At 38.8% G+C, this 24,770-nt stretch overlaps 2 protein-coding genes and 1 pseudogene across 3 annotated transcripts in view; 1 reads left to right on the top strand and 2 right to left on the bottom strand.

The window, feature by feature from the left end:
- AnxB9 (Annexin B9) overlaps positions 1–9,381 on the bottom strand; it is a 52,707-nt gene extending 43,326 nt beyond the window's left edge. Inside the window, exons 1-2 of the mRNA XM_089250931.1 lie at positions 9,180–9,381; positions 1,645–2,043 (exon numbers count right to left, since the gene is read on the bottom strand). Of these exons, the coding sequence (XP_089107057.1) occupies positions 1,645–2,025 (381 nt within the window). The 5' untranslated portion in view covers positions 2,026–2,043; positions 9,180–9,381. The remainder of the gene's footprint in view (positions 1–1,644; positions 2,044–9,179) is intronic.
- LOC149088933 ((Lyso)-N-acylphosphatidylethanolamine lipase-like) lies at positions 4,215–9,168 on the bottom strand. Its single transcript, XM_089250961.1, has one exon. The coding sequence runs from the start codon at positions 9,067–9,069 to the stop codon at positions 7,891–7,893; it is 1,179 nt and encodes a 392-aa protein (XP_089107087.1). The 5' UTR covers positions 9,070–9,168; the 3' UTR covers positions 4,215–7,890.
- Positions 9,382–10,301: 920 nt separating the features above from the next.
- LOC149088931 ((Lyso)-N-acylphosphatidylethanolamine lipase pseudogene) lies at positions 10,302–21,943 on the top strand (annotated as a pseudogene). The gene has a single exon (XR_016195136.1). The product of XR_016195136.1 is annotated as a (Lyso)-N-acylphosphatidylethanolamine lipase pseudogene (transcript).
- Positions 21,944–24,770: the final 2,827 nt, after the last annotated feature.

Below are 24,770 nucleotides of genomic sequence, written 5' to 3'. Positions count from 1 at the left end.
AAAATCAGATCAAGGTGAAAACAAACAGGTTTGTTGAAATCGTGCCTCTCGGTGAGTGGTCTCTTTCCCTATTTTATCTCATTTCTTCAGTATATGCGGTGTAGAACAAACAATACAATTGCTTTCGTCACTGGTCTATTATGTGCATGGTGTAATGGAAATAAATGGTGCTTGCCACAGGTGAAAAGGTACAAAACAACTGAAAGCCAACTGCATTTGTATAGTCACTCTTTAACTTACAAACAGAATCCTTTTCAAGTACTGTCAATAACTCGGATCAACTAAGTAAAAATCATCCAAATTGTGTGCCTATTCTTTAATTTATGATCAGAAACAAAAGTGGTGGAGGGAGCTAGTCTGCTCGAAAAAATTAGACAAACATCACCAAGGTCAATCCATAATTCACCAAGGGCATCAAATCTTTCCATTAGTAATTTAAGAAGTCTGGAGGTTTTTTCACTCAGGTTGAGGGAGCTCGATCATTTGATTATTTTTGTAGCACCATGACGATTTTCTACACACAAAGGCTAATTAGACCACTACTACACCAACTTTGGTCATATATCACCATATGGCAATTACCAACTAATGGAGTTGGATGGGAAATGAAGGCTCCATCCATTGGTGGTCGCCCCAGGCTCCGTAGGTAAAGAACTTGCTTCTGATGTTCTATGCCCGGATTCGAATCTATGGACCTTTGACGGTAACCTTCATAGTGGAAGACGAGCATCTTACCACTGCGCCACTCTGGCATGACTAATTAAACCGGGACCAACAATTTATTGTCAATTCTGAAAGGCAGCCATTTTTATACTTACCGAGGGGTTAGTGCGCTAGCCCATTGATGTGGGACTCTCTGTGGTAGCGATCTTTTTCTGTGGTCACGTCAATATTTCTGTTGTACCCTTGTCAGGAAAGTTGACAAGAATGAACTGGATATCGAACTCGGGGACACCTCTAAACATCCTTTGGTACTTATCGACCTGGGCTACAGCACCCGTGAGAGAGCTCATCAGATCATACTATGATCTTTTCTCACTTATCCCATCTACATCAATGTATGTTTAATATTCATGTAACTATATTAACAGTTCTTGTGCTTATGTAACGCGTAGGTGAAATAAATTTGAATTTGAACATTTGTAAGTCTGGGAGTGGCTGCCAACATAGATGTTTCCCATAGCAAGGGTGTCAAACATTTTTGGGTTTTCTGAGCCATATTGGAAGAAGGAAAAACTGCCCTGGGCCACATTTGATAGACAAACAATAAAACAAACCCCTGAGCAGAGTAACATTTTTCATTCTTCAGGTGGGAAAAAACAACAGAACTCTACTCCAAACATCACAAAAAATAATCAGGGAATTATTTTAATTAATGTAGAACTACTTATTCAATCCCTTTTTCATGCATACAGGAGTACAAAAGAAGTCTATTTTTATCGAATCCAAAGTATATTTTCCTACTTCAGTGAATCAACATGTGAAAACAAGCGAAATACGATTTTGAATCCCCTCCTGAATAGGACAGACATATTAACAAACAAGGCGCTAACTAACACATAATAAGCACATAAAAAACATACAAAAGCTTTCAATTTCAGTAAATGAAACACAATATTCCTATAAAGTAAGAATTTCTCTTACCGAAGATGTATCAGAAACATTCTGATGAGAAGCAGGAGGATAAGCCCCGCTACCGATGGATTCTCCAGGTGGATATTGCGAGTGGAATCCAGTTGGCACAGCACTTTGATGTTGAGCAAAACCGCCTGTAGGTGGCTGGAATGTCGGATAACCTGGCGGCAAAAATGGAGTGTGACCCATGGTGGGATTATACCCAGGCGATGGTGCGCCAGGCGCATATGGGTTACCTGGAACTGGATAAGGAGGATTGGCCTGTGGAAAAGCACTTGGCACATTCATACCAGGATAAGGAGGACCTGAGTTGGGTAACGACGGATACCCAGATTGTGATGGATACCCTGCACCTGGATAAGGTGTCTGGTTACGATATGGATAGCTCATGTTTTTTTTTGTGACAACCTGAAAAAAAATGGACAGAAGCACTTCAAGCACATGTATGACATTATTGACATTGAAATGCCAGACTCAAGTTATCAGCAATAGCGGAGAGTGAAAGAAAGATAATGCAGATTCAAGAACCAAGAATTGAAAGAAGGAATCATTGGAAAAGAAAGTTTCGAAAAAATAAAAGATATAGTGAAATCTCAATAAAACGATATTTGATATAACGACAAATCCTTCTACAACAATATTAATATCAGGTACAGTGAAACATTGCTATAATGATACTACTGATAAATTCCTCTACAATGGTATTTTTTGAAGTCTTGTTTGGACATGTGTATACCCTAAAGTTAAACTGCTGTCTCTTGATATAACCATAATCCCTTTAAAATATTTTTCCGTGATCCTCAAAGTATCAAGATACCCACAGATATATCGAGATTTCACTATATTTATTACAACATAATAATGATGGAAAATACTACTTATAACCATACATGCACTTTGAACACGTTTCCAGACAGAAATTCAAATGGATCTGTACATGCCGTGCATTTGCATAGGGTTACCAGACATCATCCTTTTTGATGTGATTTTAAGCGGCCTCCTACATTTTAGAAAATTCACCTTTTCCCTCCTTTTCAGGTTTCTGAAATTATTTTCCTTTTTCTCACTCTTAAACACATATCTTGTTTTTTTCCCCACACGTGCGCATACTTTGACCAATCACAAACAAAGTTCCCAAAATGCAAGAACCCTATAGTTGCCTCCAAGCTGGGCAGACACTATTTTAACTTTTAACCTTCAGCCAGCTTGCTCCAGGTTGAAAAACCGCTTTGAAAAGAAGAAAACTGCAATATCCATTTTGAGAATACCATTTTTTGCTTGAAGTGGGGGGGGGGGGGGAAAGGGAGGGGTGTTACCTCTTCCATTCAGAAATAAATGACATAGGATGCAAGCAACATTCAATGCTGATTTCTATGGCAAATCGTCTCTGGCAAAAAAGCAATGCTCACGAAAGAAAAAAAAACTTCTGTGGGGTAAAGGCTATGGAAGCTTAGACAAAATTTTTGGCCAGAGAAAACTCACCATGATCCAGGCAAAGGCCATAAAGCAATAAAACTGTCCAGATAGTAAGAACAATTCATTATAAGCTAACTGAGGCAATCATTGTTTTTTTATTTTTTTAGTGGTTCTGTTTTAGTTGAGGAAAATTGTGGTCATCAGGTCTTTTTGGGTCCTTACAGTGGCGCCATCTGTTGTGAAAGGTAGAGGAAGGGGGAAGTGACATTATCAAAGGTGTGAGCACAGGCGTTCAACTTTCTCAGTTTTTGAATCTGGTAACCCTATATATGTTGTATGAATTATGCTGGTGTTGCCATCTGTCTTCCAGCTCAGCTAGATTGTCTTGGCTGACTGAGCAATGTTACAGATCACATGCGGCAAACAGGTGGGGATCCAGGGGAACATGTCAGGGAGAGAGAATTAGTGGTAGTAAGTGATGTATGGCGAATATACGCCCTATATTTAAAGGGAAAGATCCACTACTTTATATTGTACTCCTAGCTTTTGGAGCAGGCGATTTCCTCCCTCTAGATCAACACCTGGCTGCAAAGAACTCATAATAAGACGATCCTTGTCCAAGCAAGGATACAGAAAGAGGCGATCGCTCACTTAAGTCGAATAATATAGTTGCAACATGTCGAATAAAATGGGGTAAATTTGTCTGTCCTGTAAAATATGGAATGATCCAATGCACCCACACAATAAGTTGCTTCTAAAACATGTCTCCCTGGATCCGCCAGTCCCTGCTCCATTCGCAGCTCGAGATGTCTGTCTTCGCTACATTCGAAGTTGCAAATATCTGAATCTGCTGCATTCGTAGCTGATGATGTTCATCTTTCCTCAATTTGCAATTGAATATGACTGCCTCCACTCCATTTATAGCTGAAGATGTCTGCCTTCACTCCATTTGCAGCGAAGATGTCTGCCTTTGATCAGGTGCGGATCCAGTGGAAAAGGCTATTAGGAACGATCCCTCCTTCAAACAGCCAAATAATATGGGAAAATTTGTGTCCCAGAATGATTCAAACGTACATAATTAGCCCCTCCCGACACATCTTTCTGGATCCGTGCCGTAACCATTTACACCAGACTTTAACTATACAAGAACTAAAAATCATAGCTAGTTTTCAAACACAATATTTTTATTTTCTAACAAAACGTCATAACAATTGAATGTCATTAAGTAGTCGCTAGATTTGTTCAAACATAAGCTGAATATACACATACGAGTGATTAAACATTCACATTACTGTATAGATTGTTTTCTTCCGCTATAAATAGTCAAGACAAACAGCTTTCCAAGTAAAAATTTGAAATAAAGTGTTTTTCACTAGAATATGAATTACGTTCAACAACACTTCAGGTACGGATAGTTTCTCAATGAAATTAAATATAGATCACATAAGCTTGGAGGGCAGATGTAACAACCTGTTATTTCTGATGTTTACTGGTGCTATTTTGACAATAATTTGTTACACAGAATGTAGGCTATTTTTACCAGTGGTAAGGTTATAGACCTTTTCAATTTTTGTCTGAAGAGCCACGGTCTATAGGAATAATTATTTTTCTTACACTTGGTTAACATCTGCAGCAGCTAATCTTGGTGGAAATACAGTAGACTCCACTAATCCAGCACATATCACACCAGGGTGTGCCGGATTACAGAAATTGACAGATTATGTGAGTATGACAGATTTCTGTAAGTTCATTGAAAAAGTCTAATATAAACTTCTGTACACAGACATGTTTCCTCTCAAATGCTCAGAAAAAATAATCACCTAAAAACGCTGAATTACTGGATGGATCAGATTAGCGCATGGCCTCATTATCAAGAGTACTGTAATTTTACCTTTTTCACTACTTTGAAACATTTTGTCATTAATAAAACAATATCAAAGACACGAAGAGTACAGGTTACAAAAATTTGAGAAACGCTAGAACATAGCTAATGAGGTTTTCTCTTGGCTGTTCAGAGATAATCATGATTAAAGATGGAGTTGCATTTATGCTTGGGAAAAATGTTAGGTTCGAGTTTTATCATGCTAAGCTGTGGACCAGTGGTCAAAATTTGTTTGACCAATAAAAAGTGCTGGCAACAGTGTTTGTGGGGATCTGCAAAGAGTGTGGTGGCTTTGTTTCGAGTCAATGAAAGCAGGTTTTTACCAGTGGTGCAGTGGTAAGAGATGGTTGTTTGCCACCATGACAGTTGCCGTCAGGTATGCAGGTTTCATCCTGGGTAAAAAACATAAGTAACAAGTTCTTTTTTCCTTTTTCTCTATCGAGCCTGAAGCTACCACTGATACATAGTGGAAAACTAGCTCGGAAGTAAATTGCTATATCATGAGAGTTGATGTGTGGTAAAGTAGTCAATGGAAGCCAAGCTCGATCAACTCCGATTCTGTGGCTAGCACATATCTATGTAATCATGTGATTACATTGCATTCAAACCAGTATCCTTTATACTTTGAATAATTATTATTCCCATTTAAAAACCTTGATACAGAAATTCTTGCGTCACAATTTTCAATAGAAAAGTAGAAATCCTTCAAGTTTGCCATCCTGTCCTCAGCTAAAAGCAAAGATACGATACTCGCCACCGATCAGTCTGATCAACTTCCATTTGATTGGTTCTTGTAACAAAATGAGAATGATGCGGCTCAGAGCCAACATTTCTTTAAATACAAGTGAAAAAATCCAACCTTGGACTCGATTATCTCTGGAAAGACAAGAACACTACTGATTATGCTCTCATTGCCAATGTGGATATCTATCACACATGTGAACAAAATGCATGGAAATAAGAATTCCTTTAGGCAAGTTTTTGACAAATCAAAAAGAAAGTTTTACGCGATTTCCAGACTCTAATTTAGTCATCACATATGGAAATTCTAGGTGCCAACAGATTTTATAGTCACAATGGGGACCTGGCATTTTCAATTTGTCAATCCCTGTTTACACCAATGCGGCTTACACAACAGACAAAAATATATATATTCACTCCAAAAAGACCAAAACAAAGTTCTAAGGATATTTACTGGCGCTCCCCATTGTTTTGATGTGATGGATTTACATAAGGAGCTGGGTACACCGCAGGGCTTGACAAATCAAAAAATATTTAGGCACCAACCAAGTTTATGAGTAAAGCAAAATATTTAGCTAATGTGAAAGTCTTAAATAATTTATTTTGAACTCGAGTAAGTAGTGAACTTAAGTAGGATTTTTGGGGGTGAAGCAAACATGATTCCCCCAACCAATGTAAAATTTGATTATTTTGAAATGGTGTTTTTGTGTTCCCAGCTAAAATTCCCCCCCCCCCCCAAATTTTTCCACCTGGGGCAATAGCCCATTACCTCCCTGCAGTTTTGGCCCAGCTCCTGCCTATGCCAATAATACAATTTGGTTAATGAATTCTGGGCTTAATCTTGTCCCTGCCCAAATGCCTCAAATTTCTCGACACCCTCAGACCCTGAGTGCGATTGTAAGCCTACATACTATTAATGAAGCCCTATTGCCAACAATGTGGGTGGATATGGTATGGACTAGCACGTGATTCTGGATGTCGCTTTAACCTCCACCATGCGTCAATACAGGGCAATGTGTCGGGCATAGGCGGAGATAGACTTGGAAGTCTGGGGGGGGGCGGGGCAAGTTGATGATGTCGATTCATCTATACATATATGCATTAGATCTGTCGACTTCACCTTTGATGCTGGGGGGGGGGGGGACACGCCCCCGTATCTCCGCCCATGGTGTCGGGAGGGGGCAAGCTGAGAAATGTAAGTCAGCTCGCTTCTCTTGCAGTCTTCTGTACATATATTTCTAAAGGGTAAATGAGCGTCTAAATTAAAATGTACTGCAAAGAGACTGCATTTTACCCCACATATAGTTTCTGTGCAACAATTTACATGAAAGCACAGAAAACAAAAAGTTACAATTTTTGTGGCATTTAAGAAAGAATCACCTTTTATGCATTGAAAGTGGCCAAAGAGTGAGCATTTTTTGGGACCTAGTGCGGCGATTTGGTGTCAAAAGTTACCTAAAAATCCTTAAATTCTTTCAAATGTGGTCTAAAAAATTAAAATTTTGTGTCAAATGCCATTTAAAAGTAACCATTTTGTGACAAAAACAAGGGCAGTGCCAGGCAAGTGGCCTATTCATTATATGTCACCCCCCCCCCAAATTTATTCTGGGATAAATTCGGGGGTGATGGGACTGTAAAAAAACATTACAAATAACATACGAATAAAATGGCATCATGCAACGTATAATTTTTCAAATGTTAACAAAAAAAAAAAACTAAATACGAACAAATTTTCGATGGAGTGGGCTTAAAGTCCAGAATTGCTAAAGAGAAGTCCAAAAATATCTATAACAGCTCTGCACAATCTTTTTCTATTGGTGTGTTAACTGGGAAATAATCTTTGATCACCATAGCTGATGATACAGCGGAACAAGTGCAGAATTTACCATTTTCTGAAGGAGGCTAAAGCACACACCAAAACTCTGTTAGACGGAAACCTATTGAAAATCGATCACAGTCTAAATTACAATAAATTTTTTCCATAATATACCGTACTTTCACCATCTGACGGCAACTGCCATTTTTATGAAAAACTTCGTAATTTTTCTACATGGAAAAAGAGCTGTTTCTATTTCAATATCTTACTGTTCACATATGAAAAAAAAAAAGTCTAAAAATCTGTAAAAACTTGCAGTAATGAAATTAAATAAATAACATGTCATAATATAAACTAAAAATGTAATTTTCGTGTATAATGAAACGTAAAACAATTATAATCACGAGACATAATTTAGAAACTCGTAGTCTTCGATGTGGTAGTCCTCATCTCGCATGTCCTTCTCAACTTTGTCACATATGTCCTCGATAAGTGCGTGGAACAATTCCGGTTGATCAGCATAAACATGATGACCAGCCCTCGGCACCAGGAACACGTTAACCATAGACTCGCCCCTCATCTTTTGAATAGCGTAACCAGACTTTGAATCTATCCATGACCTTGACCCGTAGATGAACGTTATCGGCACATCTTCTTTCAGATTCGAGATCCTAGGCAACATTGGCATCCTCGCCCAACCGAAATCTGCAGACATAGTCTTGAAGGCGCTTTCGCCGCTGGGACTCTGGGCGTTGCAGTGATATATATAATCCGATATGACGTCCGGATTATTCACGAGTATGGTGAACTTCTGTATGATATCCGGGCGCACTTTCTTGATGATCTTCGGTCCCCACGGTCCTGCAATCCTCAACGTAGTCATTGGGTTGAAATATTTCATGATAGAGCCGACGACTTTGGCCCAGAGAGGTATGTGGATACGGAGCGATGCCGTCTCATCACGCTCCGGGAAACCCCACGGATCAGCCAGGATCAAGTGACGGATCCTATCAGGATGTCTGATAGCGTATGCTGTCGCTAAATATCCGCCCATGCTGTGCCCTAGGAGAATGAACTTCTCCAAGTTCATCTTCTCGCGCCAGTTCTCGATGCTGTCCAGCAGCTGGTTCTCGACTTCTTCGGCTCCGCCACGGAAAGACGGGCGAGAGCTCAGTCCAAAGCCTAGGATATCCATTGCATACAGAGGTTGATTCTGTGACAGAGCGTCCAGGTTCAGCACCCACAGACCAACTCCGGATCCCAATCCGTGGAGCATAACCAGGGGCGTCGTTCGCTTCCGGACTCCCTCGTTTCCCTGATCCTCGACGTTCATGGCGAGCGTCCGGATTCGACACTCCTTGTCTCTGTGCGTGACATCAACGTAACTCAGTTGGAGAGGGCTGCGGACGAATGACAATATGTTCTCCTCAGCTGTCTTCAGTGCTTCCTGTGACGTTGGACACCACTGTAGCCTTCCAGATATCCATGTCCAAAGGGAATCGTTAGTCTCTCTGGGTTCTTGGACCGGCATGATTTGCCTCTGGCCTCGTGAAAAGAATCCGAATATTGCCTGTAACATTACCTTCGAAAAAATACGAGGCACCGATAACAACACAATCTCAACGATAACAAATATTCTCTCAAATACAGTAAAAAATAATTTTTGGTCGATGTTTTATTAATGCGTACCTTAACTTCCCTTGACCCTGAAGATAACCGGTAAAATCGAGTTCTCTTTTTGTTTTTTCCTTGTTCAATTGAAACAACTCGAACAATAACTAATCACAACAAGGAAAATAAATAAATAAAAAAAAAGTTCCTAAGAATCATATGCAATTCATAATTGCGTCATTGTTTGCCATGTTCATAGAAATGCGTTCCCTACGAACCCGCCCCACGCGTACCTGGAAAGAACTATCCAATCCCAGTTGAGTTTACATTTGTATTTGATAATATCGAAAGTAAAAGAAACCTTTTCATTCGTCTGTTTAATTTAGAATTAAAACTTAATAAATCCAGGATTTCATCGGAATAATTTGCTGACTATACATACCGTTTTCTTAGACTATTCCGTATGCTTTGATCTTTAGTGTTTCTAACAAATCAACTGAATTTATTGATTTGGATAGGAAAAGGAAAAACAAAAAACTCGTAAACGATAAAATCGTGTTCGATCTTCATGACGACTTGTGCTGTCATCTATACTTTGACTTGATAATGCTTCAAAAAGTTGCGTCCCATGTTTCATTTTTTGGTATCGAGCAACCAACCCTGTCTTCTGGCTACTTTCTCTGATCAGGTTTGAAAATGATGGAAATTTTATATTTATTTTTCAATTTTATGAACTATTAGTGGTTATTTCAGGGACTTCATACAATTTTTTTCCCGTTATCACACATTGTACCGTTTTATTTCAACAAGATATGGCATACGAATTGTACAAGATCAGATGGGTTCTTTTCTAGAACAAAAAAGATGAAAAAATGGAAGGAAAATATTAAAAATCACACAAATGAGCGTAATTAATTGATTTTCGTATTTTTGATAATGTTTTATGGGAAAATTTCATGACTATTATTGTCTCGTACATTTGATGAATTTTTGTTTTTAAATTTATATATTCTCTGAATTATATGAATTTTTTCGTTAGATAAATTATGTACAGTTTCATTTATTTTTTAATTCTTACTTGAAAAAATAAATTCCAAAGTGTCTCCTGTCCGTGAAATCGGCGATTACTTGCGATGGACGGACGCAATCATAAATTTCTGAGCAAAGTCCAAAAATCAAAGTTCAAACCGTTAGTAGCAATTCAGGCCGGCAGACGACAGACATTGTAGTTGTTTTTTCATTTCTCTCGTTTTGTCGTGATCGAGTGTGGTTAATACCGATCATGAACGGATCGCTGTGGAATTGGCTCTACGATCGCTTCCCGAAGTGGTGCCCGACGTCCGAGAAAGCCCTGGAGAACGCCGAGCGGGACATCCTGTCGCTGGTGAAGCATCCCTACCGCTTGAAGTTCGTCGACATCGAGATCAGCGAGAGCGAAACCTACAGGATCCGGACGCTGGTCATCAACGAGGACGACGAGGAGGCTCGGAAGAACGCGCCCCTGGTGCTGTTGCACGGCCTGGGCGGCGGGATCGGTCTGTGGGTCATGAATCTGGACAGCCTCGCTCAGAACCGGGTCGTCTACGCGATCGACGTCCTCGGTTTCGGCAGGAGCTCACGTCCGCTGTTCGCCGGCTCTGCCAGTGACGTCGAAGACATGCTCGTCGACAGCGTAGAGCAGTGGTCCCGACAGATGAACCTGAAGTCTTTTATATTCCTCGGCCACAGTATGGGGGCCTACATCTGCGTCTCGTACTCCATAAAGTACCCGGAGAAAATCGTCCACCTCATCCTGGTGGATCCCTGGGGGTTTCCGGAACAGAGCAAAGCCATCGTCCAACACCAGCGGACAACATTCTACAACATGGTCATCAGAATTCTCCATGAATATTTCAATCCCTACGCTGCCCTGAGATTCGCTGGTCCCTTCGGACCTACGGTGATAAGGAAGATGAGACCAGACGTACTGGAGAAGTTTAGACCTGTCACCAACGACTTGGAGATAGTTTCCAGTTACCTTTACCACTGTAACGCGCAGACCCCTAGTGGCGAAGTGGCATTCAAGATGATGTCGAAACCGTTCGGATGGGCCCTACACCCACTGATAAATAGATTTAACGTCGACAAGAACATTCCCATAACTTTTATCTATGGTTCAAAATCTTTCATCGACTCCGGTACTGGGTTCAAGATCAAATCAATGAGGAACGGGTCTGAAGTGGACGTTATCGTCATTCAAGACGCAGATCATTTCTTGTATGCTAGCAAACCAATTGAATTTAATGCCACCATGAAATGCGTGTGCGAAAAAATAGACAAGAGGTTGTGCAAACTGTGAAGACTGCATCAATGATTTGATTCTATATATGTGTGTATCAAAAAACTGAATACGTGTTAAGTTTATTTTTCTTAGTCATTATTGCTAGGGAAGGGGGGGGGGAATTAGTAGCACAATATTGTTAGTATATATATCATCAAGTATATTTGTTATATTTTTATTTAGTTTTTAGTTCACCATGTATATATATGGTAGCCTATATTCATTTCAAATACTTTTCTTATTTTCTTACTGCCAGTCTTTGTGCAAAAATAGGTACTTGTTGGTTACCATGGTTATATTCTCTTGGTGATGAAGAATTGGCATCCCAGTTTTGTCGGGTAACAATATCTTGGTAAGACGATACAGTTGAACCTCCCATAACAAAGATGACACCTTTTGCTAATGGATCCTGTTTGCCAAGGCTTTGATATACTTTGCTATATACTAATGGACATGATAGCTTAAGAGAAAATGACTTGGAGTAACCAATGAGTACTGAGGAAATGAATTGTGAAATGTATATGTTACAGTAAATGTGATAAATCCAGTTATTATACATAATCACAGGCGGTTATGCATAGTACCCAAGTATCATTGGTAAATTTCCTAAAATTAATTTTTACCGGTGATTGTGCATAGTTCGCAAGCATTTTTATCAGTGATCATGCATAGTACTCAAGTGTCATTGGCAAATTTTATAAATTTCTCTAAATTTACCACTTTTACTGGTGACTATGCATAATACCCAAGTGTTTTTAACAATGATCATGCATAGTACCCAAGCATTTTTATCAATGATCATGCATAGTACCCAAGCGTCATTGGCAAATTTTATAAATTTCTCTAAATTAATCACTTTTACTGGTGACTATGCATAATACCCAAGTGTTTTTAACAATGATCATGCATAGTACCCAAGCATTTTTATCAATGATCATGCATAGTACCCAAGCATTTTTATCAATGATCATGCATAGTACCCAAGCGTCATTGGCAAATTTGATAAATTTCTCTAAATTAATCACTTTTACTGGTGACCTCATAATACCCAAACGCTTTTACCAATGATTATGCATAGCACCCAGGTGTCATTGGTAAATTAAAGGAGTACTTAAAAAAATTACCACTTTTGTCAGCGATTATGCATAATACCCAATCATTGTGCCATTGGTAAACATGACAAATCCTACTGTATATATGATATGAGGGCTGGACAAATCGCGAAAAAAATCTAGGCATTAAAAAAAAAAATTTAGGCATCAAAAAAGTTTTACCCGATGAAAAGGGTCTAAAATATGTGATGCTTCTTTTGACTTTTTCAGGGCATAAGTGACCCTCTTTCATGTTGACAGATATGCTGCTATAAATTCCAAACATTTTGTGCTGCTCTCAGCCTACAATTTAGTAACCACACAAAAAAAATTTTAGTGATCATGCATAGTACTCAAGTGTCATTTTCAAATTGTATAAATTTCTCTAAATTAATCACTTTTACTGGTGACGATGCATAATACCCAAACGTTTTTACCAATGATTATGCATAGCACCCAAGTGTCATTGGTAAATTTAACGAGTACTGAAAAAATTACCACTTTTGTCAGCGATTATGCATAATACCCAATCATTGTGCCATTGGTACACATGATAAATCATACTGTATATATGATATGAGGGCTGGACAAATCGCGAAAAAAATCTAGGCATTAAAAAAAAGGCATCAAAAAAGTTTTACCCAAAGAAAAGGATCTAAAATATGTGATGCTTCTTTTGACTTTTTCAGGACATAAGTCACCCCCTTTCATGTTGGCAGATATGCTGCTATAAATTTCAAACATTTTGTGCTGCTCTCAGCCTACAATTTAGTAACTACACAAAGAAAATTTTAGGCGCCAATACCTATTTTTTAGTTGCCACGGCAACCTAGCACTTGTCCAGTCTCCTGCTATACATGATAGGCCTAACTCATACATATATTGTATCATTACATCAGGGTGCAATCGTAAAATTTGTTATTATATCAGGGTCCGACCATATTCATCACACATACTGGACTCATTTGGAATTTTTTTTTTGGATTTATCAAATTTACCAATGACACTTGGTTATTATTAATCACCAGTTAAAATGATAAATTTATCAAACTTACCAAGATGGACTTTTAAGTATAATAATCGATTTATCACATTTACCATAACATATATATATAGAATATTTCAGGTGCCAATACAGAGTTTTTAGTCACCATGACAAACCTGGTGCTTGTGATTTATCACATTTACCATAACATATATATCAGTTTTTCAATTGAAAACGAACATGTCGTTGTTGGATGTTTTCCCCCCATGTATTTTACATTCCGGTGAAAGTTGGCTCGAATGTTTTTTTCCTCACTTCACCTTATCTTTAAATTATTTTTTTTCGGTAGTTTTTATTTTCAAGTAACATATATGCAAGCTATATGCGCATTGTCTGGAAACATTTTAGTGATACTTGCAGCCAAAAATCCCATAATGCTAGGTAACTTTAGTTCATACATGCTCAACACATGGCCTGCAGGTAAAGAATGACCCTCAGAGCCATCTGATGTGGCTTGGGACCTCAACCCTAATTTTGTATGAATGAACTGACACATTTCAAGCATCACATTTCCAGTTCCCTTAAGTGACTTGCGGTGGAGTTCCACATCACTTGAGTGGTTTGTGACTTATTCACAGATCCCTTACGTTGCCTGAGGTATATTTTCAGATTACTTTAGTGACCTGCAGCTCAGTTCCAGATCACTAAAGGGGCTTGTGGCACATTTACAGATCACTTAAGTAACCTGTTGTACTGTTCCAGATCAATTAAGTGGCCTACAACATATTTTAAAATCAGGGAAGTGGCCCATACTCTTCTAAAGGTTGAACACCCTTGGCATAGTTCTTCAGCTTCTTTATTCTATAGGAGGTTGTAGACAGGTTCGAGATGCAGGTTAAAATTACAGAAAGTGCATATCGAAAATCGCAACAGCTATATACAGTAGACACTTGACGATCCAGCCCTACGCTAGTCTGGCATTTTTTAGGCGGGTTTTTTTTTTAGCCCATAGGAGGGAAAGACATGTGTGTCTGCATTTCTTTGAGCAGAAGTTTGTATTATTTAAATGGACTTTTTCAATTGAATTGCAGTAATTTTGCAATTTTGGTAATCCGGTCACACTCTGGTCCGGATGTACCGGATTAGCAAGAGTCTACTGTAGACAAAAATAGCTGGAGGTATCATATTCGAATTGATTTGCTGAAATCTAATTCATTCTAGTCTATTTATTTATTCATTTTTTGGCTATCATCAAATGTCAGAACTTGTGTGAGATATTGCTGTATTAGGCTCAGGTTCCATGCAATACCAAGGCCTGCCCAACTGGAATTTGGGCTTTTTTCTGACCCCTTCAGGAAATGCAAATTAATGAAACCATAAATTTGGCATTTTATTTCTTTTGTGACAAATTTACTAGATTATGTAACTTTCCACATAACTACTTATATGAGTGGCGCAGAGGTGAATTTATGGCTTTGCCGCCTGTGGGCTACACAAATTGTACCGCTCTTCTATTCTAGTCTAATTTTCTTGATTACTCTTTTCTCGAATTTACCAACCTGGGATATAACCGGCTTGGTTTCCTCCCTCCCCCCCCCCCCGCAAGTTCATCTATGTTAATCTCACTCTTTTAGTCACTCACGTACTCGCACACCGTTTTGTTCACTCACATTCTCGCACTCTGTTTTGTTCACTCACATGCTCGCACACTGTTTCAGCCACATGCTCACACACTGCTTTTGTCAGTCACATGCTCACACACTGCTTTTGTCAGTCACATGCTCACACTGTGCTTTTGTCACTCACGTGCTCACACACTGTTTCGTTCACTCACATGCTTGCACACTGTTATGGTCACTACATTCTCACACACTGTTTCATTTACTCACCTGCTCGCACACTGTTTCATTTACTCACATGCTTGCACACTATTTTGTTTACTCACATGCTTGCACACTATTTTGTTTACTCACATGCTTGCACACTATTTTGTTTACTCACATGCTTGCACACTTTCAGTCACTCACATGCTCGCACACTGTTTCAGTCACTCACATGCTTGCACACTTTTGGTCCCACACATGCTCACACACTGTTTCGATCATGCGCATGCACACTGTTTCAGTCACTCACACGCTTACACATGCTCTAGGTCACTTGCTGACCTGATCCCTTGCTCTGTAAGTCATTCATTTGGTCATTGGCAGATGTTTGCTCATGCTCCAAGTCATTTTTTTGCACACTCAAGAGTTTACAAACTCTCTGGGACACTCTTTCGGTCAATCACTGATCTAGTCCCTTGCTGTCTGGACAGAGGCAGATTAATTGAGGGTTGTACATATTTTGCCATCCTTCTCCCATTCTAATAATTTTCTTGGCCACTTATTCCCCAAATTTGTTGCCCCCTCTGAACTTGCTGCCCTGGGCCTGCTAAGCCGCCATCCTTGTAAATATGCCACTGTGCATAGGCAGATAGAGGTGCTGGGGCAAAGATAGGACTAAAACCCGGACTCTTTTTCAAAATAATATTGTACCGATCAGGGCATACCTCACTGTTGGTATCCACACTCTTTAAAATTTAATCAGGAATGCAGGGATGCGCGTATGAATGCCCAGCGTCATCTAGAATGGATGGATCTAGAAGCGAGTGAGAAGTAATAACTGTAACCACCGCCATTACGCCAGCGTAATATTTAAGCTAAGATATTCGAAAATAATATGTTTGGGGTTTCCAATCGAGTGAGGCACGCTTATATCTTGCTCCGAGCCATATTTATTGCAGAACCATATCGGCACCGTTGTCTTGGCCGCATTTTTTGCACTCATCCGGCAATCGAGGGACCCGGGTTCGACTCCCGGTAGAGGCAGAGATGAGTTTTTCTCCCCAGCGCGACCCAACCCGCAAGGGTGAAAGGCTTATATCCCTGGAGGGACAGAGCCTGGGTCGTGACTGGTCTGTCGGGGCAAAGGTAGACAATCACTCCCTGTTCTACTGTGATCTGCTCCACCTTGTTTAATTTGCTCGAACCTGTATCTGCTTATGATCAGGGCTGGATAAATCCCAGGCACCATCCCGACTAGGTAATCAGTATTGGTGCCTAAAATTTTCCAAACATGCTTGCTAAATTAGAGTCTAAGGGTGACATAAAATTTTCTTATTTCATTACGCTACTTATTTTAACATGGGAAAATTAAAAGAAAACATTATTTAGGACCATTTGAGAAAAATGCCATGCTGGGCTCCTAAGAAATTAGGCTATGTGCCTAAATGGTTTCTTTTTTGATTTGTCAAGCCTTGTTTATGAATATTTTGATTTGTGTATGGTTGGAAATATTTATATCAATGCACCAATAATTACATTCATGTGATATTCCTGATTTATTTTTTCAAGACATGAAACTGCAATGGTATCTCTCGAGTTACGAGTTTAATTTGCTTTGAATCACTTGAATCTTTGAGTGAATTTTCCCTGTTCAAAAATAATACTTACCCCTGTGATGTTAATGATACGTATAAAAATCAGCAGGATTGTTATTTTTTACTGTACAGTGTAATCTTCGCGGAATAAAAACGTTACTTGTGTGAGACAAACGCACAAATTGTATGAATTATAGTGTGATAACCTCTGCCAGTCTTTGAAGTGAGGGCTCACAAGCTTTTTGTATGTTGAATGATCTTTTTGCTTGTGCTTTTTAATCTTGACAGTTGAAGTGTTTTTGGAATCATAATTTGGTATGCTCGTAACTCGCAGTACCATGGTATTGTCTTTTTCATTTTGGCTCATATTCGAATGATTTGATATTTACTTGTGATATAGAAAGCTTGTTTTTTATCATATTACATTTTTTATCATATTTCAAATATACATGCACAAAGTGTTCAAAAAAGTTGACTTTCATGTCATTCCCATACAATTGTATATGTATCCTCTTTTCTACAGAAGACATTGTAATTGTTTGATAGCGATCAACACACACATATCACAGTTTTACTTCTATGGTTCCCGCAACAGCTCTTCTCTTTCATTCATAAAAAAAAACTTTTGACCAGTGGTTTATAACCACATTTTCATGGATGCCTGGAGCAAAGTTTTTGGGAATGCTGGCTCTTGCTACAGGTATGATGATACCTGCTACTGCCATAGCTTTTTCTCAAACACGGTACATTATGATGTTTGTGAAACCAAAAAAAAAGTTTCAAACGGTTAGTTAAATGAGTTGCAAATAGTTTCTGGGTTGTTAGGCCATGACCGAAGGCATTTTCTTCCTGACATTTTTTCCACATCCGTGGTAGGCATTTTGAGGTTAAACACGTATGTTTCTGCGACGAGCGAGAAAGGTGTACATCTAGTGTCCTCGAGTTGTTCTCCATGTAGACTTCGGATGTCCACTGAGCTACAAAAGAGCTGAATTGGCTTGTTTCAGGGGATATGTTGTGCTCTGATTGGCCGTGTTCGACTCCTGGTAGAGGCTGGTTTTTGAAAGCGTGTCTGGTTTTCATGTGTGTTGTGTATGGGGTTTAGTCCGAGGTGCATTACTATGTTCAATTTCATAGAGAAGCAATTGAAATATTCAAGCACAACATAAATCAAAAGTAGGAGACAATGAAAATGCATTCCACATGTGTCCTGGAAACTTCAGTGGTACAGAGAGCCTAATGAGGAGTAGGGAGGAAATGACCTCGACAGCAAATCGCCACTAGACCCCCACATACAGCCAATCAGCATGACACATCCACTCAAGCCAGCCAATCTGTGGGCCCATTGGACCTCAGAAGTCTTTATGAAGAACACTTCGGCGACACTAGATGTATGATGGCTTTCTTGCTTGTTGTTAAACACAACACATGTAGGTTTAACCTCAAAAGATATGTGCCATAGACGAAGGTAAGGAAGAAAAATGCCTTGGACCCTGACCTAACAGCCCAGAAACCGTTTGTAACTCATTGAACGCTGGCCATGAAAGCCTCAGACAATACTTCCTATGGAAAAGTGTTTGGAAATTCTCGCAGTATGGAGCAATTCTGGCCTCGTGCATTTAGCTCATTCCCATCATAATGGCTCATTGGTCAAGTCTATTAAGTACAATTGAAGCAAATTCCTTCAAATAGCATTTAATAGACAGCATTGTTCCCCCTTCCCAATCATTTGATTTCAAAATTAAAAACATGATTTTCTGTTCTTAATGACATTCCTCAGAAGTTCTTGTAAAACAAAAAACAAAAAAAAAACAAAAAATCAATCACTTGTTGATATTTCTATGAAGTTTACAGTTTCCATATGCCATTTAGTAAACTATATGAATGGTGCATGTAATTGAAATATGACCTTCTCTATTTATAACCAGTGATTTGTAATATAATGATATGCACAATATTATATATCGATTGTTCGAATGTTTCACATGAGCTTCACGAAATTCCACACAGTATCCAAGTACAAAATTCTTTTTAGATTGATGTGATTGTTTATATTTTCTACGTGTTAAATGCATATCGGTATACTATACGAAATGGGTTGCTCAGAGCTGACAACAATTCCAATGTTTAATTGGCGGACCGAGAGGTGGTGATAAAAGCACAAAATGTGGTTATTTTTAAACTAATGCTTGACAAATATGGGAAAATGGACCTCTTGGAGTGGGGGTCCGTGGGCAGGTTTGAGAGTCTGTGATGGTTTTCTGTGGTTCCCAACTTTGAGGCACAAATGCGGGCCAATCTCTCAGTTAAAAAAGTCTTGCCATAGAGAGTAACAGTCTACAATAATACAATTATTCAATCATTACATTTCACCCACAGTTAGAAAAACTGATGGCAGATGATGGCACTGCACATATATAAACAAACCTCACGTCAGGTTCACTACACATACATTCCAACATGTACCAATTCATTAGAAGTTCTGCAGAGGAATATGAACAAGGTACATGTGTGGTTTATACAAATACAACGGCACAACAGGCAAAATGCCAAACGAGGTGGCTGAGAAAAAGATGCCCATAACAAATATGGATGTCATATATTTCAAAAATACAGCAACCCGATTAAAAAGGGTTTAATAATAGAGGGTCTGTGTGAGCTTGGATGAGAGAACAGTTTACTTAGTTTACCATACTAATTTCCATCACGAGGCTCCTCTATGATCGGCTGGGGCCAAAGTGGGAGAGTCTGGTGCCCTGGCACTGAACCAGGAAAGGCATCAAATTTTCTTTTTTTAAATTTAACCCACGGTCAGGTGCAATACAAATTCTAACACGTTTGGGCGCAACTCATCTGTGAGATTAAAATTTAAATTTCTGCTTAAAGTTAAGGAAAAGCACATTAAACAACTCTTTACTCAATTAAGATTATATCTGCATTTTTATGTGACTTTTCTATATTTTCTTGCAATTTACAATAACAAAAGTTTGTTTTCGATATATATATATTTTTTCATGGCCATGATTAGATGCAATTCATCTCACAGATTGTACAGAAAATAGTGATCAATATCATTGAATTAATGGGCTGAAACATATGTTCCAGCCCATTAATGAAGAATGTTGTAGGTATGTTCAAATATAATATATATCTGAACTATTGCAAGTATATAAAAAGAGATGTTGAGGAAAAATTTGGAAATCAAAACTACTGACGTAATCAGGCGCAATTTATCTACCAGATTAACATGCTTCTTGCAGAACAACAGTGCGGAGGGAAAAACAATACCTTTGTGTGAGTAATGGCGAGTCAAGAATCTAACTAGAAGTTCTGGTAAAGGTCCTTTCTCTGTAAATCCTGATGTTAGGCACGAAGAATAAAAAAACAAAATGAGTACTTCAACTCACAAATTAGATTCACCCAATGGAGGGTTAAAATTACAGTGATGGGATGCCAAAATGTATACTTGTCTCAGACGACAGAGTAAATGTTGACTAGTTGTGGCCCTACCCCTTCAGACTGATCGTAGTTCAAATACTTCATACATTAAAATACCAAACAATGCAGTGCTGCCATCTCTTGGTTACCCCATCAAATATTTGAGTAGTCACCACCTCTGTTCATTTTTCTACTTGACGTATCCTTTAATAACAGATTCAGTATTACACATTCATCTTGATATACGTATCTTTTTGTCTCGACGTGTTCTGATTTTACAATATGCATTATCGAGTGACTTGTCTATGAATGTGCAATAACGTTTAATCTGCTTTTAATGTAACCATCTGTTACGTATACAGTGAAACACATGTCTAAGGCCGGGATTACACTATAAAAGTTTTCTAAAAGTTCTTTTATAAAATTCAACCAATAATCTTATTGGTTGAATTTACTCGAATGTAACCTATGAGCTTTATTGGTTAGATTTTTCAAGTTTTATAAAAGAGATTTTATCAAACTTTTATAGTGTAATCCCAGCCTAAGACAGTCACTGTACGAGATGGAAACCTGTCTTAAATGGAATCAAATTAGTCTGTTCAACGATTAGCACTGTGATCTACACCTTTATAAAACAGAAATCTGTCTAAAACGGAATATTATTTCAGTCTCTTGACATTTCGTACAGGTTTCACTGTATTTGCTTGCATATCTAAGTATATTAATTATACAGTACCATTTTGTGTTCCTGAATTATCAAATATTCGTTTTAATTTGAAAAATATACCAATGTCTGTGAGGACAGTGGTACCATATCTACTTAATGCAAGGTTAGAACACATTTGTACAAATTGCAGTACAACATCAAAAAGAATTGCATCAAATAATTTTACATGGGTAAACTTTTTACTTTTCTTAGCACATGTGCTTGTTCATGCTTGCACGGAAAGGCGATCAAAATCGTCTTCAAATGTGCCTCGAGAATGTCTGGTATGAAAAAATTGGTGATATTTTTGGATTGCAAAAATTTATATTCGAAATTCCCTTCAATGTGAATTTTGATTGTTACAATTCTAGTGAATGCATATGAGGAAAAGTGTTGCAAATAATTCTGGTTTTTTTGGGGAGGGATTTTTCTGGTTATGTGTAAGCGAACCTTAGCTTAGGGAGAAAAGATTGAACAAGGGTCTTCTGGCATACCGGATGAGTGTGCTACCTATACACCAGAGACACTCCTTTTTTTTTTATCACACACACACATTAATAGCATACAACGCTGAGTAGAGATACTGAAGCTTCCCTTTCTTGAGGTTTGTATCAACATAACCAGAAAAATCTTTCCCAATGCATTACAGGCCGAGCAAATATCTCTAGATTCCGATATTTATTAGTAGATGGTTGAACTGAAGAACATGTGATATTTTCTTATTTGTTCTGTTGTTTCTTTTTTTCCCTCCCACGAGCAGATATTTTATGTGTAGTCATTGCTTGTAACTATTTAAAACTTGTGCGCAATTTAATTTTTTTGTTGTGCTTGGCTATTGCTTCGATGCATGGACCAAAGAATAAAAAGCTTTTCAAAAACATTGACTCGTTTGTAAAATATTGATTTTGTATACTATTGACCTGTATATGACCATTATAAGTTGAAGTATTAAATACAGACTCTATTAGAAGTATTAAATACCTTGACTCTCGTATTACCCCACATTTACGTCCTCTTGCATCAAGAATAGATATTTTTAACTGATGCATTTTGAGGAAACTTGATGTTTGATGTCACGCTTTTGTACAAATTAAATTTTTATTGTACAGGGTGTTGTGTAAGTGCTAATGCAGCCTTTATCCCATCAGCCATCCATTGTAGAGATACGATTCAAATTTTGAAAATGCTCAAAAGACGTTAAAAAAATTACCCTGTACCAGTTTTAAGAGTGAGAATACAGTGTGTATATATCAAAATAAAAAATCTAAATTTTTTACACGGTCCCCCCCCCCTCCACCGCTCCAACTTCCAATTAGAAAGTTGTTGCCCTGTCTCCTGAGGCAAACAAAAATATTGAAAAGTTTCTAAGCCCAATATTTGCTAAGATATTTTTGAATTAAAAAATCTAAGAAAATTTGGTAAAGGATAGTATAAATGAGGGAAGGAGGCGTTGTTCGTTAGTTTTTGCTGTACCATGGGTGGAGATGCGTGAAGGTGAAGTTGACTGATCTAATGTAGTACATCATGGAAGAAAGAATAACAGGAGGTGACATCAGGAACGAAAATTGAAGCCGTTGTGGCAACCCTATGGGCTGACAAGTAAGCCCAAGCAAACCGCTCTTTTCCCTATACTTAACATGTGTTTTGCCGGATCGGATTCTCTTAAAATATTAATAACTAAATAAATTTAAGCACTATGACTGTTTAATGCGTCTTCAGGTAATCTACATGATCCGATAAAGGGGAAAGATAAAAGTTTATCCTTGTATAAGGGTTTTTTATATTTTTAATTTATTTTTGAAAGGGGAAGATCATTTTTCACTCTCAACTCGTCATACATTTTTAGTTCAGCGCCTTCAATTTATTTTAAAAATTCGATGTATCACATTAATGTCTATGGAAATATGATTAATTAAAATAATATGAAGCTTCAATAAAATGAAATTTTCATAATTTTTTCTTTTAACTGTTTATTTTGCCTTTTTGTTTCGTTCATCATTATCATAGATCCGGGACATTTCGAAAGTGTTTCAGGCCCGTGGGAGCTCGTCTTAAGCTTTACATGAGGAATTTTTATTTCTGAATCAATCCTGAGGTGCTCGAGCACCTTCTGACAGGGCCGTAGCTAGGATTTTTGCCACCCGGGACAAACAGCATTTTGCCGCCCCCGTGCCTCAAAGTACTGGAAGTGCTCGAGCGTCCTCCGCCACTGTGTATTTATGGTTTTGCTGCCTGTAGGCTGTACAAATTTCGCCACCCTTATTTCGTTCCACTCTCATATTCTTGAATATGTATGATTGAAATATATGCCGCCCATCCGAACCTTCCGCTATTTAGATGTAGTATTGAGAAAAAAAATATTAAAAATAAAAAACTTTTTTTACGAGCCGCGATAAGTCATCTCTCTGGCCTATAGCCTATAGTATTTAGGAAACTAATCACTTGGGCTGTTTTTCCCCCCCCCCCTCTTCATTTTGTACCTATTACTTTGCTTTTAAAGTGGTATGTGTACGAAAATTTGACAAAAAACAGTTTCGAATTGAATTTGAAATCTAAAAATGTCTGTGCTCGAGTTTTTGTTGTTCTACACTGCTCAAAACAATTAGGGGAGCACATGGTTTTAACAAAATTACGCAAAGATGTATACCGATAAGTAACATAAAATGAATCATCCATAATTTAAAGTCTAGCAGGAAACGGAAGAAGAAAACTTCATATGCAAATCAAAGTTCATGACGTCAAAAACCAGAAAAAGGAGATAAGGGCAGAGACGTCTGTTTTACTGCCGTAACTGTGAAATTCGATTGCGCAGTAATTTTTTTTTTGAGACAAGGTGACTTGAGGATGTCTCAACAACGTGATTTACCGGAATCCATGGCATGGCGTGTTATAGGCAGACTGGAATCCGGGCAAACACAACGTAGTGTCGCGGACGCTGTTGGAGTCGCCAGAAGTGTTGTTGCAAGGCTGTGGAATCGATTCCAAGAAACAGGAAATGTTAGACGTCGACCAGGGCAAGGTCGGCCACGCGCCACTACAGCAACTGATGACCGGTATATACGGTTAACAGCCCGTCGAAACAGAACAGAGAATGCTACGCAGCTGCAAAGACGGTTGCTCTTGGCAACAGGACGAAGGGTGTCCAGCCAAACAGTACGTAATCGGCTTCATGAGGGAGGGCCCTATGCACGTAGGCCAATGGTCTGCATTCCGTTGACCCCACGCCACCGTGCGGCCCGAAGAAGACGGGCTGCTGAACATCGAGATTGGGAGCAACATGATTGGAGCCAAGTGCTGTTTTCCGATTCAGTCTGGAGTGTGACACCCGACGTGTTCTGTACGGAGGGACAGGGGCACTCGAAATAACCCCGCATTCGTTCGTGAAAGGTCACAATACAGACGAGCTGGTTGGATGGTATGGGGTGGAATCAGCATAGGCGGACGTACGGACCTGCATATCATTCGGAATGGCACTTTGACGGCCCGAAGGTATGCAGACGAGATACTGCGACCTCATGTCATCCCTTACGCTGGAGCCATTGGAGATTCCTTTGTTTTCCAGGATGATAATGCCCGACCGCATAGAGCTCGTCTGGTGGAGAACATGCTTGAAGCTGAAACAATACAGCGTATGGAATGGCCAGCGTGCTCTCCTGACCCTGAATTGGACATTTCTCGATTGGATCGAGCATGGACATGCTCGGACGACGC

The sequence above is a fragment of the Pholcus phalangioides genome, unplaced genomic scaffold, assembly GCF_987345545.1.
Source record: "Pholcus phalangioides strain wild (caught in Gottingen) unplaced genomic scaffold, Ppha-v1.0 ptg000003l_1, whole genome shotgun sequence".
In the NCBI taxonomy this organism is placed as follows: domain Eukaryota; kingdom Metazoa; phylum Arthropoda; class Arachnida; order Araneae; family Pholcidae; genus Pholcus; species Pholcus phalangioides.
This window is presented reverse-complemented; position numbering and strand designations above follow the sequence as displayed.

Coding starts and splice junctions, on each gene's coding strand:
- LOC149088933 (XM_089250961.1), bottom strand. CDS start 9,069: ATGTTACAGGCAATATTCGGATTCTTTTCACGAGGCCAGAGGCAAATC.